The sequence below is a fragment of the Passer montanus genome, unplaced genomic scaffold (genome assembly GCF_014805655.1).
Source record: "Passer montanus isolate IOZ18808 unplaced genomic scaffold, ASM1480565v1 scaffold6, whole genome shotgun sequence".
Lineage (NCBI taxonomy): Eukaryota > Metazoa > Chordata > Aves > Passeriformes > Passeridae > Passer > Passer montanus.
The window spans coordinates 10,579,934-10,602,692 of record NW_024371037.1 but is presented as its reverse complement, the minus strand read 5'-3'; the positions used below and the strand labels follow the sequence as shown (position 1 = coordinate 10,602,692).

Genomic DNA, 22,759 nt, shown 5'->3' with positions numbered 1-22,759 from the left:
GTCCACATCCAGTGGGTTTCTGAGCTGCCACTCTGGAACAGCTCATTTTCCCTTGTGTTGGATAGTGAGCACAGAAATGTTATTCAGGGCTCTGGGTTGCACCTCCAGCAGATGGGCACCTGAGCTGTCCATTGCTGCAAACCCTGTGGACTGTGAAGAAAACTTGCCCACAACAGTATGACTGGCCTAAATATCTCAGTGATAATTGTGAAAATTGTGATGCCTAGTGCATAGCAGAAAATGTAGCTTTGTAACCACGCAATTGAACACAGTTCAGCATTGGTTTATTAAAAATATAATTAATGAGATTACAGTTGTCATTAATCTAATTTATAAGCAATTTTTATTGAATGTATAAATTCTTGACTCTTGCAGAATTAAAAGAAAAGCACATGGCAAGTCATGCTATTGCCTTATGAAATATCAGACAGCACTCTTTATAAAAAACACCATGTTTGCTTCTCACTTGATATGTCCACATTAAAGGATGATGTACAGCTACAGGTGTAAGTCTGTTCAGATTAGTAAGTCTAAAAGGTCATGACTGCAGTTGATAGTGTTGAGTTTCTTACAGTGTATGTCTTCCAATGTTTGATAATTTCAAGATAATAACAGTTTATTTAAACATTTCTTTATACCAAATTATATATCATGTAATGAATAACACAGTGAATTGCTGTACATGCAGTTTCCCATGCACACCAGAGTAAGATTGAAGGCAAGGACACAGGTAGCTGAGTCCACATGAGTGGGTGTATGTGAAACACACAGAGCCAAGTCCCAGCACAGCAGGCTGTGAGCACGTCCTGGCCACACCATCCAAACACTGCATTTACAGCAGCCTGCCCACCTCACCTGCAAGGTTAACAGCGGCATTGCCTCTGCCCCCAAGAACAAAGACTTTATTAATTTGCTTTCTAATACTGATGATTTTTTTTGTTGCTAACATATAAGGAGGGAAATTAAAAGACTTGTCTATGTTTGTGCCCTTTTCTGGAGTGTAGCATGGCTTAAAGAACAGTGATGTGGTGATCACAAATTCAACCTGAACTTAGAAAAAGATAATTTTCCCATTTTTAAATCTCTTGTCTATGGAACAGTGCATGCACATGCTTGCTTGCTTGCTTGGCTTGCTTTCTCCCTCTCTTTTGAAGCTATTTTTATCTTCCATTCTTTCCTTTATTCTATAAGTTTTATTCGTAAGTCTGCCATAATTCTACAAAATGCTGCATTATTTAGAGGGAATATACACTAAAATTACATCACAAAATTGTATAAAACTGCTTGATAAACCAGTAGTTTATCAAGCAGTATTTGTCTTTCATACCTAATCTTATAAAGCTCATATAAAAGCCTGATTTCTGTCTCCCAAAACATGAATTTAAATGGGTACAAGCCAAGACCCTTGTGACTGCTGAGACATTTCCTGTAGGCATTGCTAAGTGTGCCTAACTGCCCCAAGCCATTCAACAGCCTAGACCATTCAAGGAGTTATGAAACCTGCACAAGAGGCCTCCTACTCTTGTCCTTTTCAGTCATGGATCTTGGTTCATTCATGGCACAGAGGGACAGACAGGCATCTAGTTTGTATGAATAAATAAGGAGTTTCTGAGGAGCTTAATCAGGACTTTCCCCCAAGCCAGTCATTGTGTTTTGTCTTTAAAGCATTCAGGCCACTCCTAATTGTCCGTGGTTGCCCTAAAAGCAGAAAGGTTTCCTCCCTAATAAAGGGGACTTACTTAATAAGGTAGCTTTTGTCTTTTCCTCAGCAGCTCTCATTTCCCCATCAGAGACCCTGAAATTTTGTAGTATGGAGCTGCCTTCTGTCCTCCACTGGAGAAGGTAGTGCCAGGAGCACAAAAAGCTGGCAGCCCCAGTAAGATCACTGGTAGAGAGGATCAGAAATTTCCACATAGATACAGCTTGTAGAGCGGCTTAAATGAGCCTGTATGCTCTGTGATCTCCCTGTCATCACAGATACACAAGACATGCTCATGCCCTGTGGTCCTCAGGAATCTAAATGTCCTCCTGCAGCCATGCATACTGCTTGAAAATCAAAAAAGCTCCTCCATGGCTCTGAACTATACCAGACAACACAGGGATTGTGGGAGCTTAACCATTTACAGACAGTTTTATATTTCTGCACTAATAAGCGCAGGCTGACACATATTCTTGTTTTCTCCTGACACACATAGCTTCATGTCATTGGGGACTGACCTGCATAAACAGCCATGAGGCAGGTTTGTGGCTCCAGCCTGAGGCTGTCCCCCCTGGAGGATTATAACATCCTGAGAAGGAGGCTGTCTTTCTAGTCCTCAGAGCAATGCTCTAATCTTGAATCATTGAATATTAAGGTCAAGGATAAGATATTCTCCACTATAATTCCATTAAGTGGCAGTTGATAAGTTACAAAAAGAAGTTAGCATGTATTTCAATTTTTATACTTTATATAGCTAATAACGTATTTGTGTTATCTGTCCAACCTACTCAGAACTTATTAAACTTTCACGTCTCTAGGGAAAGCTGTTCAGAAACTTTCCAATTAGACATTCTGTTTACTATTTCTTTTCCATTCTTCTATGGAATCTAGTTGTCACCTTTCCATTCCCTTTTCCTAGAGCCACCCATTCATACATGAACACACATATCTCATATATACCACCAAATCACACATATCACACTTGTTGGATATCTCAGATCACCTAGTTCATGCCTACCTCGAATGCAGAAATTATCTGTTCCCTTCAATCACCCCATGTTTTTGACAAATTCTGTCTTCACTCAGGCATGTGTAGTTTTGGTCAAAAAAATCTCCCCTGACACCTACCTGAATTCTGAATCCTCAGCAGCATCAAGACCTCCTAGATCAGAAAAACATCCAGAGTCCTGCCATTATCCATATAGCTGTAAGCTTAGTCTCCTTTGCAGACAGTGCTCTCAGAAGAGCTGTGAGTCAGAAATCTCTGCTGGGAGTCACAAAAGGGCATGATTGCCTGAAGGGGAACTGTGCTGGGATTGAAGCACCTATGTAGGTCTAGGAGAGAAATTCAAAGTTCATGGCTAGAACAATTCTTCAGTCCTGGTTCATGAGGCACTGATGTAGGCCTGGAAAAGTAAATTTATAGTCTAAGGAAGAAGTAGACCTCAGTGAAGATATGTAAAGGTCTCGGTATTGGTTTTGTACTTTATCTAAATAGTATTTCACATAAAATACATGAGTTATTCTTGGAACAAAGTTTATATCCAAATATCCCTCCAATCTATGGCTTAAGGAGTTAAACTTTCTCCAGTCCCAAAACTCTGAGTTTGCTTTCTGCAAAGGGTCCTGTTTCTGAAGGCAACTGTTTAGGTACCTCAGTGCACAAGAGGGCTGCACCCTGACCTGAAAAAAGCAAGTCCCTGCCATCCAGCAACTAAATCCCACTGGCAGGGCAAGGGTGTAAGACCTAACTCTGCTAACAGGGGTTTTTGTTAGAAAATTTTGGCAGTTCGGTATTTAACACATTGTCTGTATTGATTCTTGTTCATATGGTCGATGACTAAAGAGTTTAGGTGTTTTATTCAGGGCTGTAGATACCACTGGACATATAATATTTAGAATATTGACTCAGAACATTTTCATATTAACCTTCCCTTATGGATCTAGTTCATACTCTGTCCTCTTTATTTTTTCATTTCCAGTATTAACTAGGCCTTTAAAGGCTGTAGCTTGTTTCAGAGCCTATCCTCTGCTGAGCCAAAAGTCATTGATTGATAAGAACCAGCAAGCAATTAGCAACAACAAGTACTTAGGTCATTAATGAGGTAGCTTATTCTGAATACCTCCCAGCAAGATATCTGAATGCAGAAATTCTTCTCTCTCCTCTCGCTTCTGCCCTGAATTTATATTTAAGCCAATTCAACAGATTAGACAGGCCGCAATATGGAAATTAATTTATTTGTTATATGTGCAGTTTGGAAAATAGCCATGGGACATACCTCCCACGATATGGAATGTAGATACACCTCATATACCTTTCAATAATGCAAGTCTTTTGCAATTATATTATTTTTGATCACTATATTTTACTAGTGTTGAACCCTTTGTGAGCACAGGATTACCCTACCATATAGGATCACACCTTTCTGTTGCATTGCTTGAAGAAATAACTGGAATCTACTAGAATTTAAAGTATTAACTAGAAATAGGTTACTGCTACCTTGTAGGCAAGCTAATTATGAATCATTGCAAAAGCACAACACACCACTTACTCCCTGAAGTAAGTAAAACCCAATATTTTGCCAGTGTTATAAAGGTGTTTCTTCCATACTAGAAACAAAAGTAAGAGGATTTTAAAAAGATAGCTTATCAAATGATAAATAAAAAAAGATAAAATTACTTGCTTTGTTGTTTTAAGCACATACATACTTTAAAGTTTGGGCACCTGTGCTCACAGATTAGTCTAGAGTCCTGTTTTGCAATCATAAGGTACGATATACTGATTAAATATTTTAAATATAGAACATAAAATACCAATCCAAATCTGAGAAATGCTAACAGTATTCTACTTGTGTGTAGATGAAATATGCTTACTCTAACACTCAAATATTTACCCTAAATTCCAGCTCTGAATGACTGTACATGTTAAAATGGCAAACCCTAATGTTTAACCTGTTGGATACTGGAATATAGCTATTTAAAGCACACTTTCTGTAGAGATTGAAGTAATTTAGCCAAATGTTAGCTGATATTTAGAAATTGTTAAAAATATATTGTGACACATATTAAAAGCCCAGTAATTTTTAATGAATGTCTGTATTAATAGATCCTCTCTATTTATCCCTTGCATTTTTTTTTTTCAGGTCATATTGCCTCTCCTGAGCTCTCTGTAACATTTTTCTGCCACTATCCAGAGACTGATTCAACTCATTGACTTTTCTCCACCCATGGTCCAGGGCCCATCAATCATCCCTAACCCCTTTCCTTGCTCTCCAATCAGCTGAGCTGGGCCTTTGACGATGAACCAAATATCTTGGGTTGCAACGCATGAGAAACAAAATTTTCACCTTGCAGATTACATACAGACAACTACCACACAAATTTATGGTTCTACTATGGTTTTCAAGGATAGCTATGCTTCCATGTGAAGGAGCAAGAGGATCCTTAAAATGTATACTGCTTAGAATCCCCAAGATTCAATAATAAAACACAACCAGGATTTTCTACCTCCATTATGACTGAATTGTTCAGCTCTGCTTAAAATAAGGGATGTGTCCAAGACATTTAAAATTCTTTAGCTAAGTCAGTGCTTAGGGATTTAGACTGTGTCAGATTAAGACCTCCCTAAAAAATGGACAAGTTCTGGAAAAAGAAAACTGCTCTGTGATGGGAGTATCAAATGAGCCTCTAGCCTCAAATGGAAAAAAAATAAATCTATTGTTTTGTTCAGTTTAAGTCAGTTGAGAAGGTAGGAACCCATCTATGCACAGTGGTGCTGCCAACCCCTGGTGATCACATTCCTCCTCACAATAATAATCCACCAATGGTTAAACTAAATTCTGCTGGGTGAAAGGCCCAGGTTTGGTAAAGCTGAAGATATTCAAACATGGGTTTGAATCCTGTGACCTAGTGTGTAGAGCTTTTACGTAACTGGTCAGGAACCTGGACTTTGGTCCTTGCTCTGAAGTTTATGAATTTTGCTTTAAAGAGCTATGTGTTAAATTAGATTGTAGGGGCTTTTAAAGGCTACGTGAATATAAAGATTCTAATTTCTACCATGGTAGTTTTAACTGTAAGATTGAAATGTGTCCAATGTCTTTGATTTCTCTCACTTGAGGAATCTGGTACTTGACTGCATTGTGACACTTTCAGCAGGACAGATGCAGAATGCTTTCTTCACTTTTTATCTCTCTATCTGAGGACCTTGATTCTGTCAGAATATATTAGATGTTATTTCAGAGTTTCTACCATACTGGGAAGTAAAGCAATACCTGATATCTCTATCCCAGTAAATCTGAAATTCTGATCTACTTAGACGTGGGACTTGTCACACTGCAGGAAGTGGACTACCGGAAGTAAGGCAACGTTGTGCCTTTTGAAGTATGTATAAACATCATGAAAAGCATAGGTTCTTTCAGCATTTGTTGTCTCCCGATAAAGGAAGGTCTGCAATCATTACTTTGGACTTACACTGATCTAACTTCAATCCTGCTTTAAGTCTAAGCCTAAGCTTTTTATTGGATTCATCTCCTAATGCCTATTGAATTAATTTCTTTATCTCAATGAATATTTTCCTCATATATACCTTTGAACATCTGGACACAGCCTTCCATGTAGCTCCTTAATGCCTCTAGTCCATTGCTATAACCCGTTCATAGATTGCTGTCAAAAGTTGCCAAGGTGTCCAGCCATCAGAACACATATCAGCAATAGATCACACACATACTTGCTCACCCCACTGAATGCACTACTAAATGAAAAAGTTTCAATGTTTTACCCCCCAGCAGAACAGGAATGCCAAGATGCCTCCTGTAGCAGAGTGTCCTATCATCCTGAAACATGTGAAAAAGTTTTACATGGACTTTAAAACACTTATTTAAGAGCTAAGATAACAACTAATTAATTTTGCTATTACATCGCTTCAGCCATATATTGCAACCAAGACTTTCACACTTATGGTATTTCAGAATGGCAGTAAGGAAAGGGAAACAAGCAGGGCTTTAAAACAACTCTTGTTTATTTCTCTTAATTTTTATGGCTTCAGCAACATTATACAGTCTTGGTGGTTCTTTTAATATCCTACCTGTGATACCATCTGTGGCCATCCTCTGGGAAATGGCTGAAGAGCATCATAACCTGTCAATTCTTTCCTTTCTGGACAAAATTTGGGCTTGATTTTGTGCGGGACACCTGTAGTGTTGGAGCAGCAAAGCTGCTCATGTGTCTGCCCCACACGCCTGCTGCACAGGATCAATTTGGGCTCTCCTTAGGGCAGATACTTGTCTTTTCTGCCTCACCCAAACCAGGCAAAGCAGCCTTACTGAACAGCAGGGTCATGCCCAGTGTTTTCTTTTGGTGTTTGATTAGCTCTAGGTCGCAAGCCATAGGGGAAAAAAAAGCAGTAAATCTAATTCAGACATGCTCCACACAGTTATAGCATTCCTTTGTAAAATTTATTTAATGCTTTTTAGATATGCTCAAACAATTCTGATGAAAAATGTCACTCAAAGGCTTTGCCCAGAATATAAGTTCAGTGAAATTCTCAGTCATGTTACTCAGTTCTCATTTGCAAAACCCAAAAACTTTTGTGCATGTGAGTGATCAGTAAGAGGCCTGTGGCTGTGACCTTCAATCTTTACAGGGTGGAAACAGCACATCTATTCTGCTACACAGTTACATCCTGGAAGTTACATGACGTTACTGAAGTCAAAGCCTTACATTTTTCAAACAGGGGTACCGCTGAAGCTCTAAGTCGAAAAAATGAAATAAAAATTTGGAAAAATGTATTAAACTATCAACAGATGCATTGTTTAGAGCATTGGCTAATTACACTAGCAGATTATCAACTGCAATGTCAGCACCAAAATACTGACTTAGGTTTTATACTGTTTCTTGTGTTTTTATGTACCACACAGAATCTTGGGAAAAAAATTCCCAGAAAAATATGAAGCTTTAATGCAAAAGAAATTAAAGCAAGTAAATGGTGGGTTTAAGTACTACAGAGACATGAAGCATTGCTTTTTCATATCCTGTTAAGAAGCAACAGCTGTACTTCATTGTAACTTGACGTGCTTCAGAACTCATATTCATATAGCTATTTAATGATCCAAACATAATGGTCCTGCATAGTTTAATTACTTATATGAAGGCTAAACTTCATATGTAATCTCTTAATAAAAGATAATGCTGTGAAAATCTTGCTTTGGTTCTAAAAGAATAAACTCTTTAACAGTGAAAAAGCTTTGGTGGAATTGAATATTATTGACCATGGATCCTGAGCACAGCTGACAGTCAATGTTATTCCTTCTTAATAGACTCCTTGTTTCTTCTTCCTTCATGGTACAGCCAATACAAAGAGAACAGGTAGAGTGCAAGGCAGACCATCAAATCATAGTGGTAGAGTGTTGCAGCAAATAGAAGAAACAAGAAGAAATAAAATATTTTGAAAGCAATATGTTTTAAACCTCGAGACTCACTAGGTAACTTAAGTGCTTCTTCCACAGTGGGCCCTTCTGAAGATGGCACTGAAGAGCTTTTATAATGGTAAGTAGGCACAGTATTTGTACCAGAAGGTGGCATTTTTGTTTCAGCTTTAGAACATAAACAGGAAAGTGTATCACCATGGCTTTCTCCCCTGTAGAGCTCTTCTGCTTTCTCATGGTGTAGATGCTTCTGAGTGCTCAGGGGACCTTTAGGTACTTCTGAACATAAACCCTCTTGCAAATCTTTCTTTCCCGTAGCAGAAGCTTTTACTGCTTCTCCTACAGGTAGAATATTGTCTGCTTGTGCTTTGGCACATTTTTCCTTGCTATTGCAGACAGACTTCGTTTCTCCTTGCAGTGTTTCATGTACGCATGCATTATAAATACCTAAAACTGATTCCTTTTCAAATTCAGTGTCATATAATACACCCACTGTGTTGAGTTGACAAAGAGCATAATGTGAACCATCATTTCTCCCTTCATGTGTATCAAACGCTGTTTCCTTTTCCTCTGTGGGCCTGTCACTTAGTGCAGTCTCTCGAGGTAGCTTAGCAATTACTGCTTTTTCACTGCCAGGGATTTTTTCTGGAGCACTTTCTGATGTTGTTTTAATTATATAAGCTGTACCTGCCTCTGCTTTCTCTGTAATACCCTGCTCAGAGACAGAAGACTTTTCACAACTCTCTGCCTCCCGGCAGGTAAACAGCTCCTTTGTGGAAGTCACGGTCTGAGGTTCCATGCTCCCCCTCACTCTCCACCAAACCTCACTCCCCGTTTCTTGCCACCTCTGCTCTGCAAAGTTTGCTTCGCTTTCCCTTCCGATTGCTCTCCCTTTATTTGTGTTGTCTGTCTCTCTGTCTTTTAACCTCCTGAATCCTCTGTGTTCCTGAGTGTCCTCAGGTTGCCTTTCATCCACCCTGGTGGCCCTGGGTGCCTGTTTGCTCTCAGCTGGCAGAGGTGCTGGGTTCAGGGCTTTGTGTTTCCTGTAAGCCTTGAAAGGTTTGGAAGCTTCCTCCTCACCGATTGATGTCAAGTCTGCTACTTCAATGACTTTCTTCTGCTTTCCTAAATCAGTGTTCCTTTCTGACATTTCACCAACTCCTTCCTTTTGTGTGGAATCTGTTGAGACACCAGCATGTGCAAAAGTGCCAGCATACAAATCTCCTCTTGAGTGTACCTGAATTTTGCTTTCAATCATCTTGATTTTTCCTATGTTTTTGTCAGCATCTGATGACAATGAATCCAAAGTTTGGTGAAACATTCGTGGTGCCTGGTGCTCCAGAGCTGGATTAGCATTGCCATCCAGTGTCCTTGCTATGTATTCATTTAATTGCATGGATTCATCATGCTCTGGTAAAATGGTTTCTGGTCTCGTTTCACAGGCTCCTTTTGAGGTACCAGCAGCATCCTCACTGATGAATAACCTCTCCATCATCTTACTTCCCGAGGAACTATCTATTTCACCTTTTGAAATATCTGTGTGCCTCTCTCCTTGTCCACTTGAGCCAGTAGCCATAGTATTGATAGCCTCATTCTGCTTTGTCAGAGGAAAATATTTTGCCGATAAAAGGCTTTCACTGGTACCAGTATGTTCCAAAGACTGCTCATAGCTGTTTACTGAGCCAGCAGTGACTTCCTTCCCTGGTAGCTGATTATTACAATCTCTTACAGAATACTTAGCTTTATCTTTTAATTCTTCTCCTACCGCATGGGAAGTGTTTTCAGATGAGGAACCGATAGGCACGGGGTGCAAGTCACTGCTTCTTTCTATACAGGTTAGCTTTTCCACCAATCCTTCAGTTTCACTTGGAAAATTAATTGGTTCTGTTGTATATAAATTCCTTTCATCTTTGGAAGAGGTACCTCTAGCTCCTGTGAAGTGCTGATTTAACTGAAACAATAGAATAGAAAAGAATGATGAAAAAGTGCTTTGCAAAAATATGCCAAATGAAGGAGGCAGGATTTCATTATGGAAAGTTTTGTTTTCAGTAACAAAGCTTTTATGGAAACATGTTCCAAACCATTTGCAAAATTTGCATTGCATGTATTTTTTAACATAGGTAATGAGCTTTATGGTGGTGCTCAAAGGAACAGGAAATAAAATAGTGCTCAGAACCCTCTCTCTTTATTCATGAGTTCAGTAAGCTGCTAGTGGATTTTATACAAATTAAATCTGAAGAGAATATTTCCTTAAAGGCAGGCTAATTTGTTCACTATACATTTGATTCTAGATTTGGAGAGAGGAAGCCGTGGGGTGAGGGGGGAGGATTGGTGCTTAAACAAGGGCATTGATACAGTACATCAGTGTCCAGTAATGTACAGTATTGTCCGGTAAAACAAAGACACATTTCACACTGACAAATACTGTAGGATTATCTGTGCTTCATTTCTCTCAGGGACCATTTTACAGGCTTCAAACCAGACTGTTTTTAGACAATCTGGTAAGACATGAGTTGGAAATGAGATTAGCAAAGTAAAAGGCCAGAAACTAATCATTCTCCCTCCCAGCTCCCAAATATCATATTGTATTATTCAGTATGCCTGCTTGTCACTGCACTCTCCTCTCACTTTAGCAGTCACACTGATAGCACTAGCTGATCAATTAGAGGCTAGTTTCTTGGGCACCCCTTTGTACATTTGCACTTGCTGTAGATACCCCCATTACAGTTTCTCTTATTAATATGTTTTCTGCAAAGCCTCTGCAAACTATTAATAGTAAAACGTCACTCAAAGAAAAGTGAGGGAGCTAATGTCTCTGCAAATTCTGTTTTAATGACCCTCTGCCAACCAGTGCTCAAGTGTATTTGAGTTCTTCGGTGATGCCAACTGTCAGGATTTAACAGTGAGATGCCTGTGTTTTTTTCCCCTCCTCATAACTGACATTTGCATGATCTCAATAATTATATGCAAATCTTACGATTTCCCCTTCTTCTCACATAAGGCTCATGTTACTTGTCAACTGCACAGCTGTCTTGTGAGCCAATGCCTGTGTGTTTCAAAGATTTGGTTTTATTTCCATGTATTATAAGCCTTCATTGTTTAATTCATTAAAGAGCGCACAGTGCAAATTAACATCTAAATTATAGCTCCCCCTTCATTTATTGTACGGACAAGTCTGGCAATTGATAAACAAATGGTTATATTTGATCCTCTTTTTTTATAAAAGGGTGGACTGAGAACAACAAGAGATTTTAGAGGTCTTCCTTTGCACATTTCACCATAAAGAAAAAAGAACCAAAACATTGACTTTCAGGCAGTGAAAGGTCCCACAATAGGCAACCATTTTCAACTTTTTAAAGTAAAAGGAAAGAAAAATTTATATTCAAATGAGAGGAATTTTTTCTCTCCATCAACAAGAAAAAAAAGAATGGCTCCCATCTTCCTCTCTTATCTGATTCAGCATTCACATTTTCACAGGTGATAGCTATTATAATCTATGATTATGAATCTGTGCACCCAAATGATATGAGCTGAGAACAGACACTGGGAATAACAGATTGCTGTATGTGTCTCATTTATTGCCACTTTTTCTTTCATCCTGGAAAATGCAAGGCAAACCACACACACACACATGTGTGCACACAAATCCAAATAGATTGAATGTTCACCGAGTGTGAAATTCATTGTAAAAAATACAATGTAAAATACTGATACAGAAGAATCTGCTAATATAAATATATATACTTACTATGCTCATATAGTTATTGTTTCAAAAATCTCATAAGTAAACAGTACTACAAATATAAAAAATTACAAATAGAAAGCACGTATTTAAAAATATTCCCATCCTAGAGACTAGGAGGGGAGATTTTTTTAAATGTTGCCCTTCTAATTCCTTAGAACTGTCTTTTAGAGCCTCTGGTAAAGAAGTAAAAGGGAGATGTCATTAATTTAAGACCAGAAAAAGTTGATGCACTATACTAAAATCAAAGCACCTTCTATTGTTGAATCAGTTAGAGATTCAGTGTAAGTACAGACCAAGGCTTTACATTTGTAAATTAGTACATCAGTCAGCTCTGTTAAAAGGGGGCATTTCACCAGCTTTGAAGCGTAAATGGATTCAAATCATTTAATACTGTAGATATAATTGTATAACACTTACCAGCAACTCTAATTCTTTTTCATCATCTTTGTGATCGCCCTGGTTGTATTCTGCATTTTTGGCTTTTATATTTTCTTTAGTTAGCTTCGTGTCTTTGTCTTCTGCTTGTGAATAAACAATTTCTGGGATGTTTGTGTCTGAAGAGTTAAAAAAACAGTTGAATAATTTCCATGATGTTGGTTGTTACACTATTTTTAATTAACATGTGCAGTAAGGAAGAACTAATTAAACCGGGTGTTGTACCTGAAGTCCTTGAGTTATTCCATGTGCCACCATCAGACGTTGCCAATATTTCTTCTTTTCTGTGAAACAAAAAGAAACTTCTTGTGTTATTCTGCAAAAATTATTGTTCTAATTCCCCTTAGACTCAAATATAAAGACTGCTGGTTAATTACACAACATTTTAATGCTATTTGAAATTCTGAAAATAACAGCTACATAAAATGTAACGCTTTTTGAGTGACCTGATATTAAGGCTTGGTCATAAGAAAGAATTGGCTGAGAAAATGAGAATGTGTTGACCTTCAGATAACATTGCAAATCTGATGGGTTTTCCCAGGCCTTTTCTGAGAAAGCAGCACAAAGGTGATTAGATGGGTCAGTGACAGGAGAGCATAATTTTGGGGTCAGGCAAGGGTCTGGAAGGATATATGTGTTCAAGAGGCCAGGGCTCTCTCTTTCTTGTGTTTTTCAAATATTTATATATTTACAGAGATGGATGAAAAAGACATCTTTGTTACCTGAAATAAATCAAAAGATTCTCCCTGCATGTGTATGAATACTGTTGCTAAACTATGCCTGGCCAGCAGGAACGAATTCTGCTTCCTTCAGCCAGTGCAATTTTTTTCTGTTGTTTTGCTGGCTGTGAAAAAAAGGGCAGGTTCAACACAAAAAACACCTACAGAGAGATGCTGAGTGCCTGCAGACCTCATCAATATCAATTGATATCAATCGAACTGCTAGCACTTCGAATTGTGTGCTTATAGGGATCTAATTTTTAATGGAAAATGAAAAAAATGTTAAGAGAATGTCACTTATGTAAAATGTAAATTATTGTATCACTCCTAATGACTCCTCTATGAGGGGATTTTTTTTCTGTAGGCCTTAATTTATGTGATTTTAAACCAGCCGTCCACCTCTGTTACTGGAAATTACTTTCTAATTTTCAAATATTAATCTTTTCCCCTTCTATTTTCTCTTAGTGTCTTTCATTTGAATTGATATAACATTAACTCTGCCACCTAAATGCTTAATTCAGAAGGAGGATGCTAAATTTATACACTATTAAAAGAATGTAGACATCTACTGTCACCAACTTTTTAAAAACCAGTCTTTATAGGGTTTGCCAGCCTAAGCAGACAGAAGCTCTTGCCAGCCTTGCATCTGATCTCTCACACTGGCCACTATCAGATACTTCAGGGGAAGATGTAGAATTGTTGTAGGAAAATACTTGGAGTAATTGGCACTGCCCTCTTAAATTTCCTCTCGGCCATTTTTTTGTTAGAAGCTGTCCTTGAAGTACAAGATTTAATGCTCTCTCAGGGATTCTTTTTCACTATTAATTGCAATAATGCTAAATATTCTTGCAATCTCTATGAATGTCATGTCCCTCTTGAATTCTGGTATGTGCATAACCTCCATGTGGTTTTCACTCTTCTGCTCACACTGAGTTGTACTTTCCCCTGCCTGCAGTTGCCACAATCTGCATTTCATTCTGAAAAATGTGGCAGATCCACCTTTTTAAGTTGATCTGTGGAGGTTTTAAGGTAAACCATTTGTGCTTATTATTTATACCTAGGGGTTTAGGGAGGGTGGTTGGTTTTTGTTTTTTTGCTTGGGCTTTTTTTATTGTTCAAAGACTTGGCTTAGTGTTACATCTACTTCCTAATTTTCTTCTGCTCTTTTACATCTTTTTCACTCACCTGCTTCCATAAACCTGGACACTGTGTAGGTTGGGGTTTAACCACGATACAGATGCATCAAAACATTTAGGTGCTATCAGGGTGTCTGCAAAAGCCCAGATTAGGAGCCAAGACATGTATAACACATGAACTGAATCATCACCCCTAAAGAATGATCCCAAAACAACATGGGCCCAGCAGGAAACCTTCCACTGCTTTCCAGCGGGGAAAAAAGAGAGCATTCTAAAGTGTCTGCATTTCTTTGAACGTAGCTGACTACCTACAGCATTCAGCCACAAGGATGCCACAACTCTTGGAAAGCAGGGATGGCACCATTTGCTACTACAAGAGACTCTTGTCTACTTACAGGAACAAGAGTTTGACAGGTTTTTTTCTTCAAGAAGCATTCTCAGAAGAAGGGGAATTGTTAATGCCTGTATCTAGCTTAATATTCTACTGTTAGCTAGAGTTCACAGCAACTACTGTGACATCCAAGTAGCAGTGCCACTTTCAGCTTCTATCACACCCTCATGTGATAAAAAACCCCACTGCATATCATTCATGCAAAAAATACCCAGATTACCAGAATACAGAACATTTGGGAAAAAAATGGAGGGCAGATTGGCCTACTCCTAATGGAGTTGGATGTACAAAGCAGGATCCTTACTCTTTAGCTTAATTTTCATACCTTAGAGAAAGGAGAAACTGAATTCTGCCCCATTTCCTGTTTTACCTATGTAGTCAATATTTTTTTGTTTTGATTTAAAAATTTCAGGGTAAAAATTTGGGCACAGTGTTTGCATAAGGATGTTAAAGATGAGTACCTATTTTTTGAACCTTTAAATGTACAAGTATAAAGAGGTTTCAAAATGGATAATTATGGGTATGTGCCAGGATAGTGTTACCTTATATAGCCTTATTGTTCTAAGCATCTGTGTTCAGGCAGTCCTGTATATCATCCCTATTATCAGAGGTGAGAGATTATCACTTCCAAAAGGAGATTCATTCCCTCTAACATGGGAATCAGGAGTAAGATGGAGTGACACATCCTATGAAAGTGCTTCTTTACCTCTGAAAGGGCTGGGACTGCACCACTCAATGTATGTGTAATCTGAGCCCCTCAGTTTTACTTTTGCTGTGATTAGAGCAGAATTCTTAAATTTTGTTCTAATAGCAGCTGGAGCCCTAGTCAACAAGTTTCTTTTCACAACAGCAACACAGGTAAAGTATGGCAATGATAACACAGCCTCACAGATACACTACAGGGCTTGTAGCATAATTTATTTCATATTGCACTTAATTTTATAAAGATTTCTGGTTTATAGCCCATTATTTGTGCACACCTGCCCTGAAAATAGCTGAGTACAGGGAATGTCAATGTAACAATTATTTTACTTAATTTTAGATCAGAAATATCTGTCCTCGTATAATTATTCTCAGGGAAAATTTAAAATTTGCTTAAATTGAGCATATTGATACTGCGGTGTTTGAGGATCACAAAGAGCATAAAACAAAAGTAATTTAAATCACTACTTCAATTTAAGAAATGATACTGTGAGGTTGTGGGTGCTTATAACTACAGGAAAATCTCAAACCTATTTGTATATTCTAAGGACTGAAATACTTCCCAAAAGCCAATGAAAATTAGCCCCTTCATCAAACAGGGGCAATTAGAAGGCATTTGTCCAGTTCATAAATTTTTTCTCCATATTTCTCTGAAAAGGTCCTAGCACAGTATCAGAATTCCATGAGTAAATTTTTTAATTAAGATATTAATTAAGTTTTTGTTTCAGGAATTAATTCTTGCACTTTGTTGTGAAGTATGGTCTAAATTTGCCTATATGATGAGAGACACAACAGTTGTATTCTGCTAAAAAGTGTTTACTTTTATTTTTAAGGGATCCAGGTATTCTTACAACAATGCAAGCTAGAAAAAAAATCCATTATGTCACTTTATGCAATTCCATTCCAGCACAAGTAGTCGTAAGCCTGAAGAAGCTCCGTTGCTTTTTTTCATTCAGCTGAATGGGACACATATTCATAAAGTTCAATAGGAACTTCTGAATTTCTACCAGCTTAAAAACCCCGAAACCTCTGCTCATATGATTAATTCTTGATGAAATTATCATTCACTTTATTGAGTTATAAAAATAAGTCAGGACAGAAAAGAGATTATCATTGTAATTTTGCATTAGAAAGAAGAAATATGAAGTTTGGGGGCTAGTTAGTAGGACTGAGATGATTGAGAATGTGACTGACATTATGTGAGGGTGTTCAGAAGTCCCAAAGTTACATCGAATTAGCATCCCCGAGAGGAGATGTTAAACTTGAACCCTAAAGATGTGAAGAGTAGACAGAAAATGTCAAAGTGACAAGAAAAAAAAATTAGCCAATAAACCATATTTCTTTGACTTTCATGAAGGGTTGGAATAAACTCAGACATGTCAAGGCTTTTGAACTAACCCTTTAAAGTTAAATAAGAATTTTTTAGAAGTGAGGTTTCATCAAAATTTCAGATAATCTATATATGACCCCACAAACAAAACACTTCTCATCAATTCTTCTACCATAGTGCTAGTGGTGGGGCAGATTCTTATAGGAAGAGAAATCTTGCAGGCCATAACTAATAGGAGTAGCAATTTAGAAAATTAAATTATTTCATGCAGTCTGGGAGCAGAACTTTTTGTTTAAATATGCTCCAATTAAGACAAACAGAAAATCTCCAACCCAAATATGAGAGACTCAACAGAGGAAAACATATATTTGTTTAAAACCTTTGCTATTCAGATCTATTCAAGTGGTCCTATACTGTAACAATATCAGAAGAGCTGAAAAATAGAAGTTATATTTAGGAAAAAGAAGAGAAATAGTGTCAAAGTGACTACAGGCCCAGGTGTCTTCAAAAAGTTTTCACAATTGACTTAAAACAAAAATGAGAACAGAAATATAGATAAATGGAAAACAGCACAAAAATGCTAGACTCGTCTGATAATATCTGTCTTTGATAAGATTACTGTATTTCCCTTGTCTAAAAATCAGTTATCTGGACTTCATTAAAGCATTTGTTGTGCAGCCACATGGGAAATTTATTAATTAAACAGGAGAAGAGGGAGATGAGCATAAGAGCTGGGCGGTGGGAGAGGGGCTCGGTGCCAAGCAGGGTCCCAGGAGTTGGGCTGTGGAGCTAACAGGCGTCGCTGGGGAATCAGAGAGGACAAGTCATGTAATCAGACTTACTCAGTCATGCTATTACAGACCAAAGCACAAGAAGTCACAGTTAAATTAAATCCGTGGCAGAGAGGAAGTTGGGAGACATCACCAACACAGAGGAGGATTGAAAGAAATCGGTGGCCTGGAGGATCAGAATAATAGATAAGGGATGAAATTCAAAATTATTAAGTGTCAGGTTATACATTTAGGGACTAGAAAGAGTTTATGCCACAAAACTAGGCTTTAGAAGAAACAGGTGAACAAGAAAAATTGGAGGTTTTTTTGCCAGAAATCATTTTCAAGCCACTGGTACGAGATGAGATAGACACTGTGATGTAAAGGCAAACCAATTTCAGCAGCAATATCTCAGGAAATGTAGTCCCAGTTATGAAAGATTTCCAGGAAATGTCCATGTTGTGGCACCAGGAACCAATAAGAACTCCTCTAGAAATTTTTATCTCCAAGAAAGATTGATTCAAACTAAGACATGTTCAGAAGAAGACTAGAGGAAGACTGGCAAGATGAAAAATCTATTTTAATGAAGGAGACAGATTGAGTAGCTCTATTTTCAGCATAACAAAATAAAGTCTGAGAGGAGGAATAAATGCCCTCTATTGATACAGCAAAGGGGTAAATACTCAAAAGACAAAAAAACCCCCAGCAAGACTGTTAATACATTAATTTAAAGAGTCCACAGAAACATTTGTAGTGAAAACTTAAAAGATCTGTAAGCATTAGAAAAGTACATCCTGTAGTTTATCAGTGTATCAGACACAAGAAACTGAGAAGGTACTGTTTCAAGTATGGAAACAGGAATATATTTTTGTGAATGAGATTATGCAACACATTTCACAAGGGAATAAGACTTCATGATCCATAGTCACAATCCAACCCTGGAGTCAAATCCTCCTGTGCAGCTATATGCCCTGAGAGTTATGCTTCCAGGATTTTTAACTATGGAGCAGGAGGTGTTTTGGTCTGGCCTGAAATAGGTTTGGGACTATGGCCAGGAGTAACAAACTACTGCATAATGGGTGGGTTTTATCATACCTTGTCATGATTTTAATCCACACACCAAAATTTGGCTAAAATTGTGTCTGTATGTTTGTATAATTCATGGTACCAGTCACCTTCTTCTGCGCTATATCCACTTATGCTAGATCTTACTATCTAAATCATAGGATATTTATTTTTAAAAATGCAAAAGAAAAGGCTAAAATTGTTGGATTATGGAGTATGGAGGGATGAAAATGTGCCTGAAAAACTCTGAAATTAATGCAACCTGATCAATTTTATACTATCTCATATTTAAAAGAAAATGTGGGATAATATTATTTAGTCTGAAATTCAGAGAGGTATGCGGTTGTTAAAATATTCAAAGAATGTATTTCTCAAATATTTAGTTAAAATATATAAAAGCTAAAAAAATTTTAACACTATTTTATTTAAAAATAGTCTTAGGTTTTGTGGATTCTTTCATGCTTCTGATTTTACTGTAGATTCAAAATCAAACCAAATCAAAATTCTACCCTGAATGTAGAACTGAATGTATTGAAATTGAGGTGAAGCTAAAACATCCTCATGAAAACAGCTGGCAAGACTGAAGTTGTTAACCAAACCATAACTATATTTTAATTTCAGGACAGATTTCTAAGCTAAAAGTAGCCTCATATAGCAGCAACCTTCAATACAACTAGTGCTTTTGGATCTAGTGCCAAAAATAGCCAGCCTTGCTGAAGAATGATGCCACTGGGATGTAAACAACATGTGAGATCCCTGAAATGAAGTAGTTACATGTGTCAGCAGTGCTTTGCTGAGAAGCAGAAGAGCAAAAAGTAAATTAGGGCAGTTAAGTACTCATGTTTGAGCTGTCACTGCAGCCAAACAGGCAATCCTGCACAGAACTGTAACCCCACGGAGCTGGGAAAGGGAATATGGGGAGGGAAGGGCAGGCAGCTTAGTTTGGTTATTTTTATATCATTAGCAGATATAATTTCAAAAAGAAGTAGAGAAGGAAATATCTGCATTTAAACAAGCAACAACAAAAATTTATGTACACATCAAAAGTAGAAAGCATCAAAATGTCTTGAAGACCTGGGTGAGAAACTAGAGTAAGGGCTTTCCACATGTAATTATAAAATTCAGTAGTGTTGTATGCAATATCATTCAAAATTTTTATATCATTAGCAGATATAATTTCAAAAAGAAGTAGAGAAGGAAATATCTGCATTTAAACAACCAACAACAAAAATTTATGTACACATCAAAAGTAGAAAGCATCAAAATGTCTTGAAGACCTGGGTGAGAAACTAGAGTAAGGGCTTTCCACATGTAATTATAAAATTCAGTAGTATGGTATGCAATATCATCCACAAACATGCAACAAGAATGAATTTCTCAGGAAAAAGGAATTTTGGAAAGGATTAAGAAAGATTTTATATGTGTAAAGTTCTAAGCAGAGCTTTAAAGTTCTATTCAATTTTCTGATTTAAACAAGCAACAACAAAAATTTATGTACACATCAAAAGTAGAAAGCCTCAAAATGTTTTGAAGACCTGGGTGAGAAACTACAGTAAGAGCTTTCCACATGTAATTATAAAATTCAGTAGTGTTGTATGCAATATCATTCAAAATCCACAAACATGCAACAAGAATGAATTTCTCAGGAAAAAGGAATTTTGGAAAGGATTAAGAAAGATTTTATATGTGTAAAGTTCTAAGCAGAGCTTTAAAGTTCTATTCAATTGTTTGTGAGGCTCAGAAGAATAAGAATTCAAGGTATTTTTTTACTAACATAACCTCCAAAACATTTGGCTTGCTTTAAAATATTGCTCTATTTGTATTGGTCCTAAAATACCAGTTGGAGAAGGGAGAAAATATTTCTAAAACCTATTCACACTGAGAAAAAAATGCAAGAAGGGAAAAAACCCTTGGTACTATTAAAAAAATTTAAAAAAATTGCAAGCTTCGGAATTTCTCAGGAAAAAGGAATTTTGGAAAGGATTAAGAAAGATTTTATATGTGTAAAGTTCTAAGCAGAGCTTTAAAGTTCTATTCAATTTTCTGGAATTCAAGGTATTTTTTTACTAACATAACCTCCAAAACATTTGGCTTGCTTTAAAATATTGCTCTATTTGTATTGGTCCTAAAATACCAGTGGAGAAGGGAGAAAATATTTCTGAAAGCAATTCACACTGAGAGAAAAATGAAAGAAGGGAAAAAACCCTTGGTACTCTTAAAAAAAATTTTAAAAATGCAAGCTTCATTCTGGTTTGGGAGCCACCAAAGATCCTGACGTAGACCTTCAAAGTGTAGACTTTGACTTCTTTTGTGATGGTGCCTCCATAGTTAATTTTATTCTATCTCACTGACTGAATATATGAACTAAATATTTAATGAGTAAAGACAGACTCATTCCTTGCCTCCATATTGCTCAGTTCAAAACTCACTATGGGGGCAAGTCTCCCTACCAATCTAAACTGATATGTGCGTTCTCAGGATTTGAAGTTATAGTTTGAGAATACAAGCACTCCACAATTTATTATCACATGCAGTTTTAGGCCCTGGTGCTGCCAGGGAATTGGCAGCTGAGCTCAGGCAGAGGAGCCCCGGGCCCGGCTGGAGGCCTCTGTGCCGGCTGGGGCCTTGCCTGGCTGTGCCGCAGCACCGCCCAGGCTCCCCATGAGCGGTGGAGATCGCAAGGAGGCTGAGAATTACCTGCCTGGGCAAATATATTATTTCTCCTCTGGAGAATTTCTAACATGGAAGACTGCCTGCTGGAGGTGTGTCCAATGGCCTCAGCACTGATCCGTGCTTGAGCTCCTATTTCAGGACTCCTGAAAACTGAGAGGCCACAAAACGTCTGCAGCAGAGACGCATGCAGTGAGACACGTTTATGTGGCACCACCTGTGTGCTATGGAGAGAAGCCATAAAGTGCATGTTCATCTTCCAAGGAGCAGAGCAGAGCCGTGCACGGAGGCTCCAGTGCCCAGGAGTGCCCGGCAGTGCTGGCCGCACTGGAGCCAGCCAGCTGGTGGGCAGGGCAGTAGGATCTGGCCTTCCCAGAGTCCCGCCTGAAAGTTGTATCTGCCCAGGCCTTGAGCTCCCTGTGTCTACAGAAAAGAAAGAGCCTTGATAAAGCCAAGGAGCAAAATCATTGTTATTGCCAGACCTGGTACTTCTTATCTGTTTACCTGCATGTTTCATCGAAATGAAGGCAGAATATGTTTTTGTGAACGGTATGCTCTCATTTGGAATTGACACTAATGAATGCAAGGCCCTTTCCCCCTCTTGTTTGTACCATCAAATTAATTAGCTCTATTGTGACATCAGTATTTTTCTCAAGTAGTTCAAGGCTTGAGCATTTTCCTTTCTTTTTCTAAAGGGCATCTTCAGTGCCCTTTATCTACCATAAGAATCATGCATCACTTGTATTTTTCACAACTAATGCTGTTTATTATAAAAACTGATTGTGATGTGAAGATTGTTATACTGTGTGGCAAATTGCCCAAACAATTACTGTAAATGCATGAGCCATAAACTGTACTGCCAAGGACACTGGTAGGTTAGCTCCTATAAAAGAAACAATTAGAGTCTGAGGTGAAAATAATAGAGATGAGATGACAGTTATTGAAAAGGCAGAACATCCAGTTTAATGTTGTAAATATAGGTTTGTAGATTACACTGATGGTTTTAAAGTGTTCATGACTTATTGAATGGAATAGAATATTCCATACTTTAGAATGGGGCCATAATTATTATTTCCTTTTAATTGTGATGTCTGATGCATTTGTGAGCAGTTGTTGAGAACATCTACACATTATACTGATTCTATTTCTAAATTATCATCCTGCTTCAAGGGTTGGAGGTTTTTTTTATTTTACTTTCTTCGCATTTTGTTGTTCAGGGTCTGTTCTGAACAAAGTATTTTCTCTTGAGGAACGTGGAGTGCTTAGAGGGTTACAGCAATAATTATTTCAGTTTCAGCCTACACACTTCACTGCTTTAAATCATCATTAGAAGTTTCATCCCTCAGCAACTCCTGCTGAGGCAGTCTTAAACTCTAAGAAACAATTAGATAAGAATAGCTAATCTTTATACCAACTTGTATATAAAGGTATATAAGAATTTGCCAGAAATTAGGGGGATATATTTTTTCCATAGAAATCATCTAAATACAGACAACGGTTATTGCTATGATTGCTAAAGAATTTCAATAATTCAAACCAGACTTGGAGTATATGAAGATGAGGGTGAATTAAAAAAAAAGTGCACCATACAAGAGGATGTGTTGCAATAATCTGTGGTATATATAAAGAAAATGCAAGAAATTTTACATTACTGCCTGAGAATATTAAGCAGTCC

General features: G+C 37.7%; 1 protein-coding gene across 1 annotated transcript in view; it reads right to left on the bottom strand.

The window, feature by feature from the left end:
- Positions 1 to 267: 267 nt before the first annotated feature.
- The window catches only part of PPP1R3A (protein phosphatase 1 regulatory subunit 3A), a 34,391-nt gene continuing 11,899 nt past the window's right edge, over positions 268 to 22,759 (bottom strand). The window contains exons 2-4 of the mRNA XM_039726649.1: positions 12,527 to 12,585; positions 12,284 to 12,420; positions 268 to 10,072 (exon numbers count right to left, since the gene is read on the bottom strand). Coding sequence (XP_039582583.1) covers positions 7,997 to 10,072; positions 12,284 to 12,420; positions 12,527 to 12,585 — 2,272 coding nt within the window. The 3' untranslated portion in view covers positions 268 to 7,996. The remainder of the gene's footprint in view (positions 10,073 to 12,283; positions 12,421 to 12,526; positions 12,586 to 22,759) is intronic.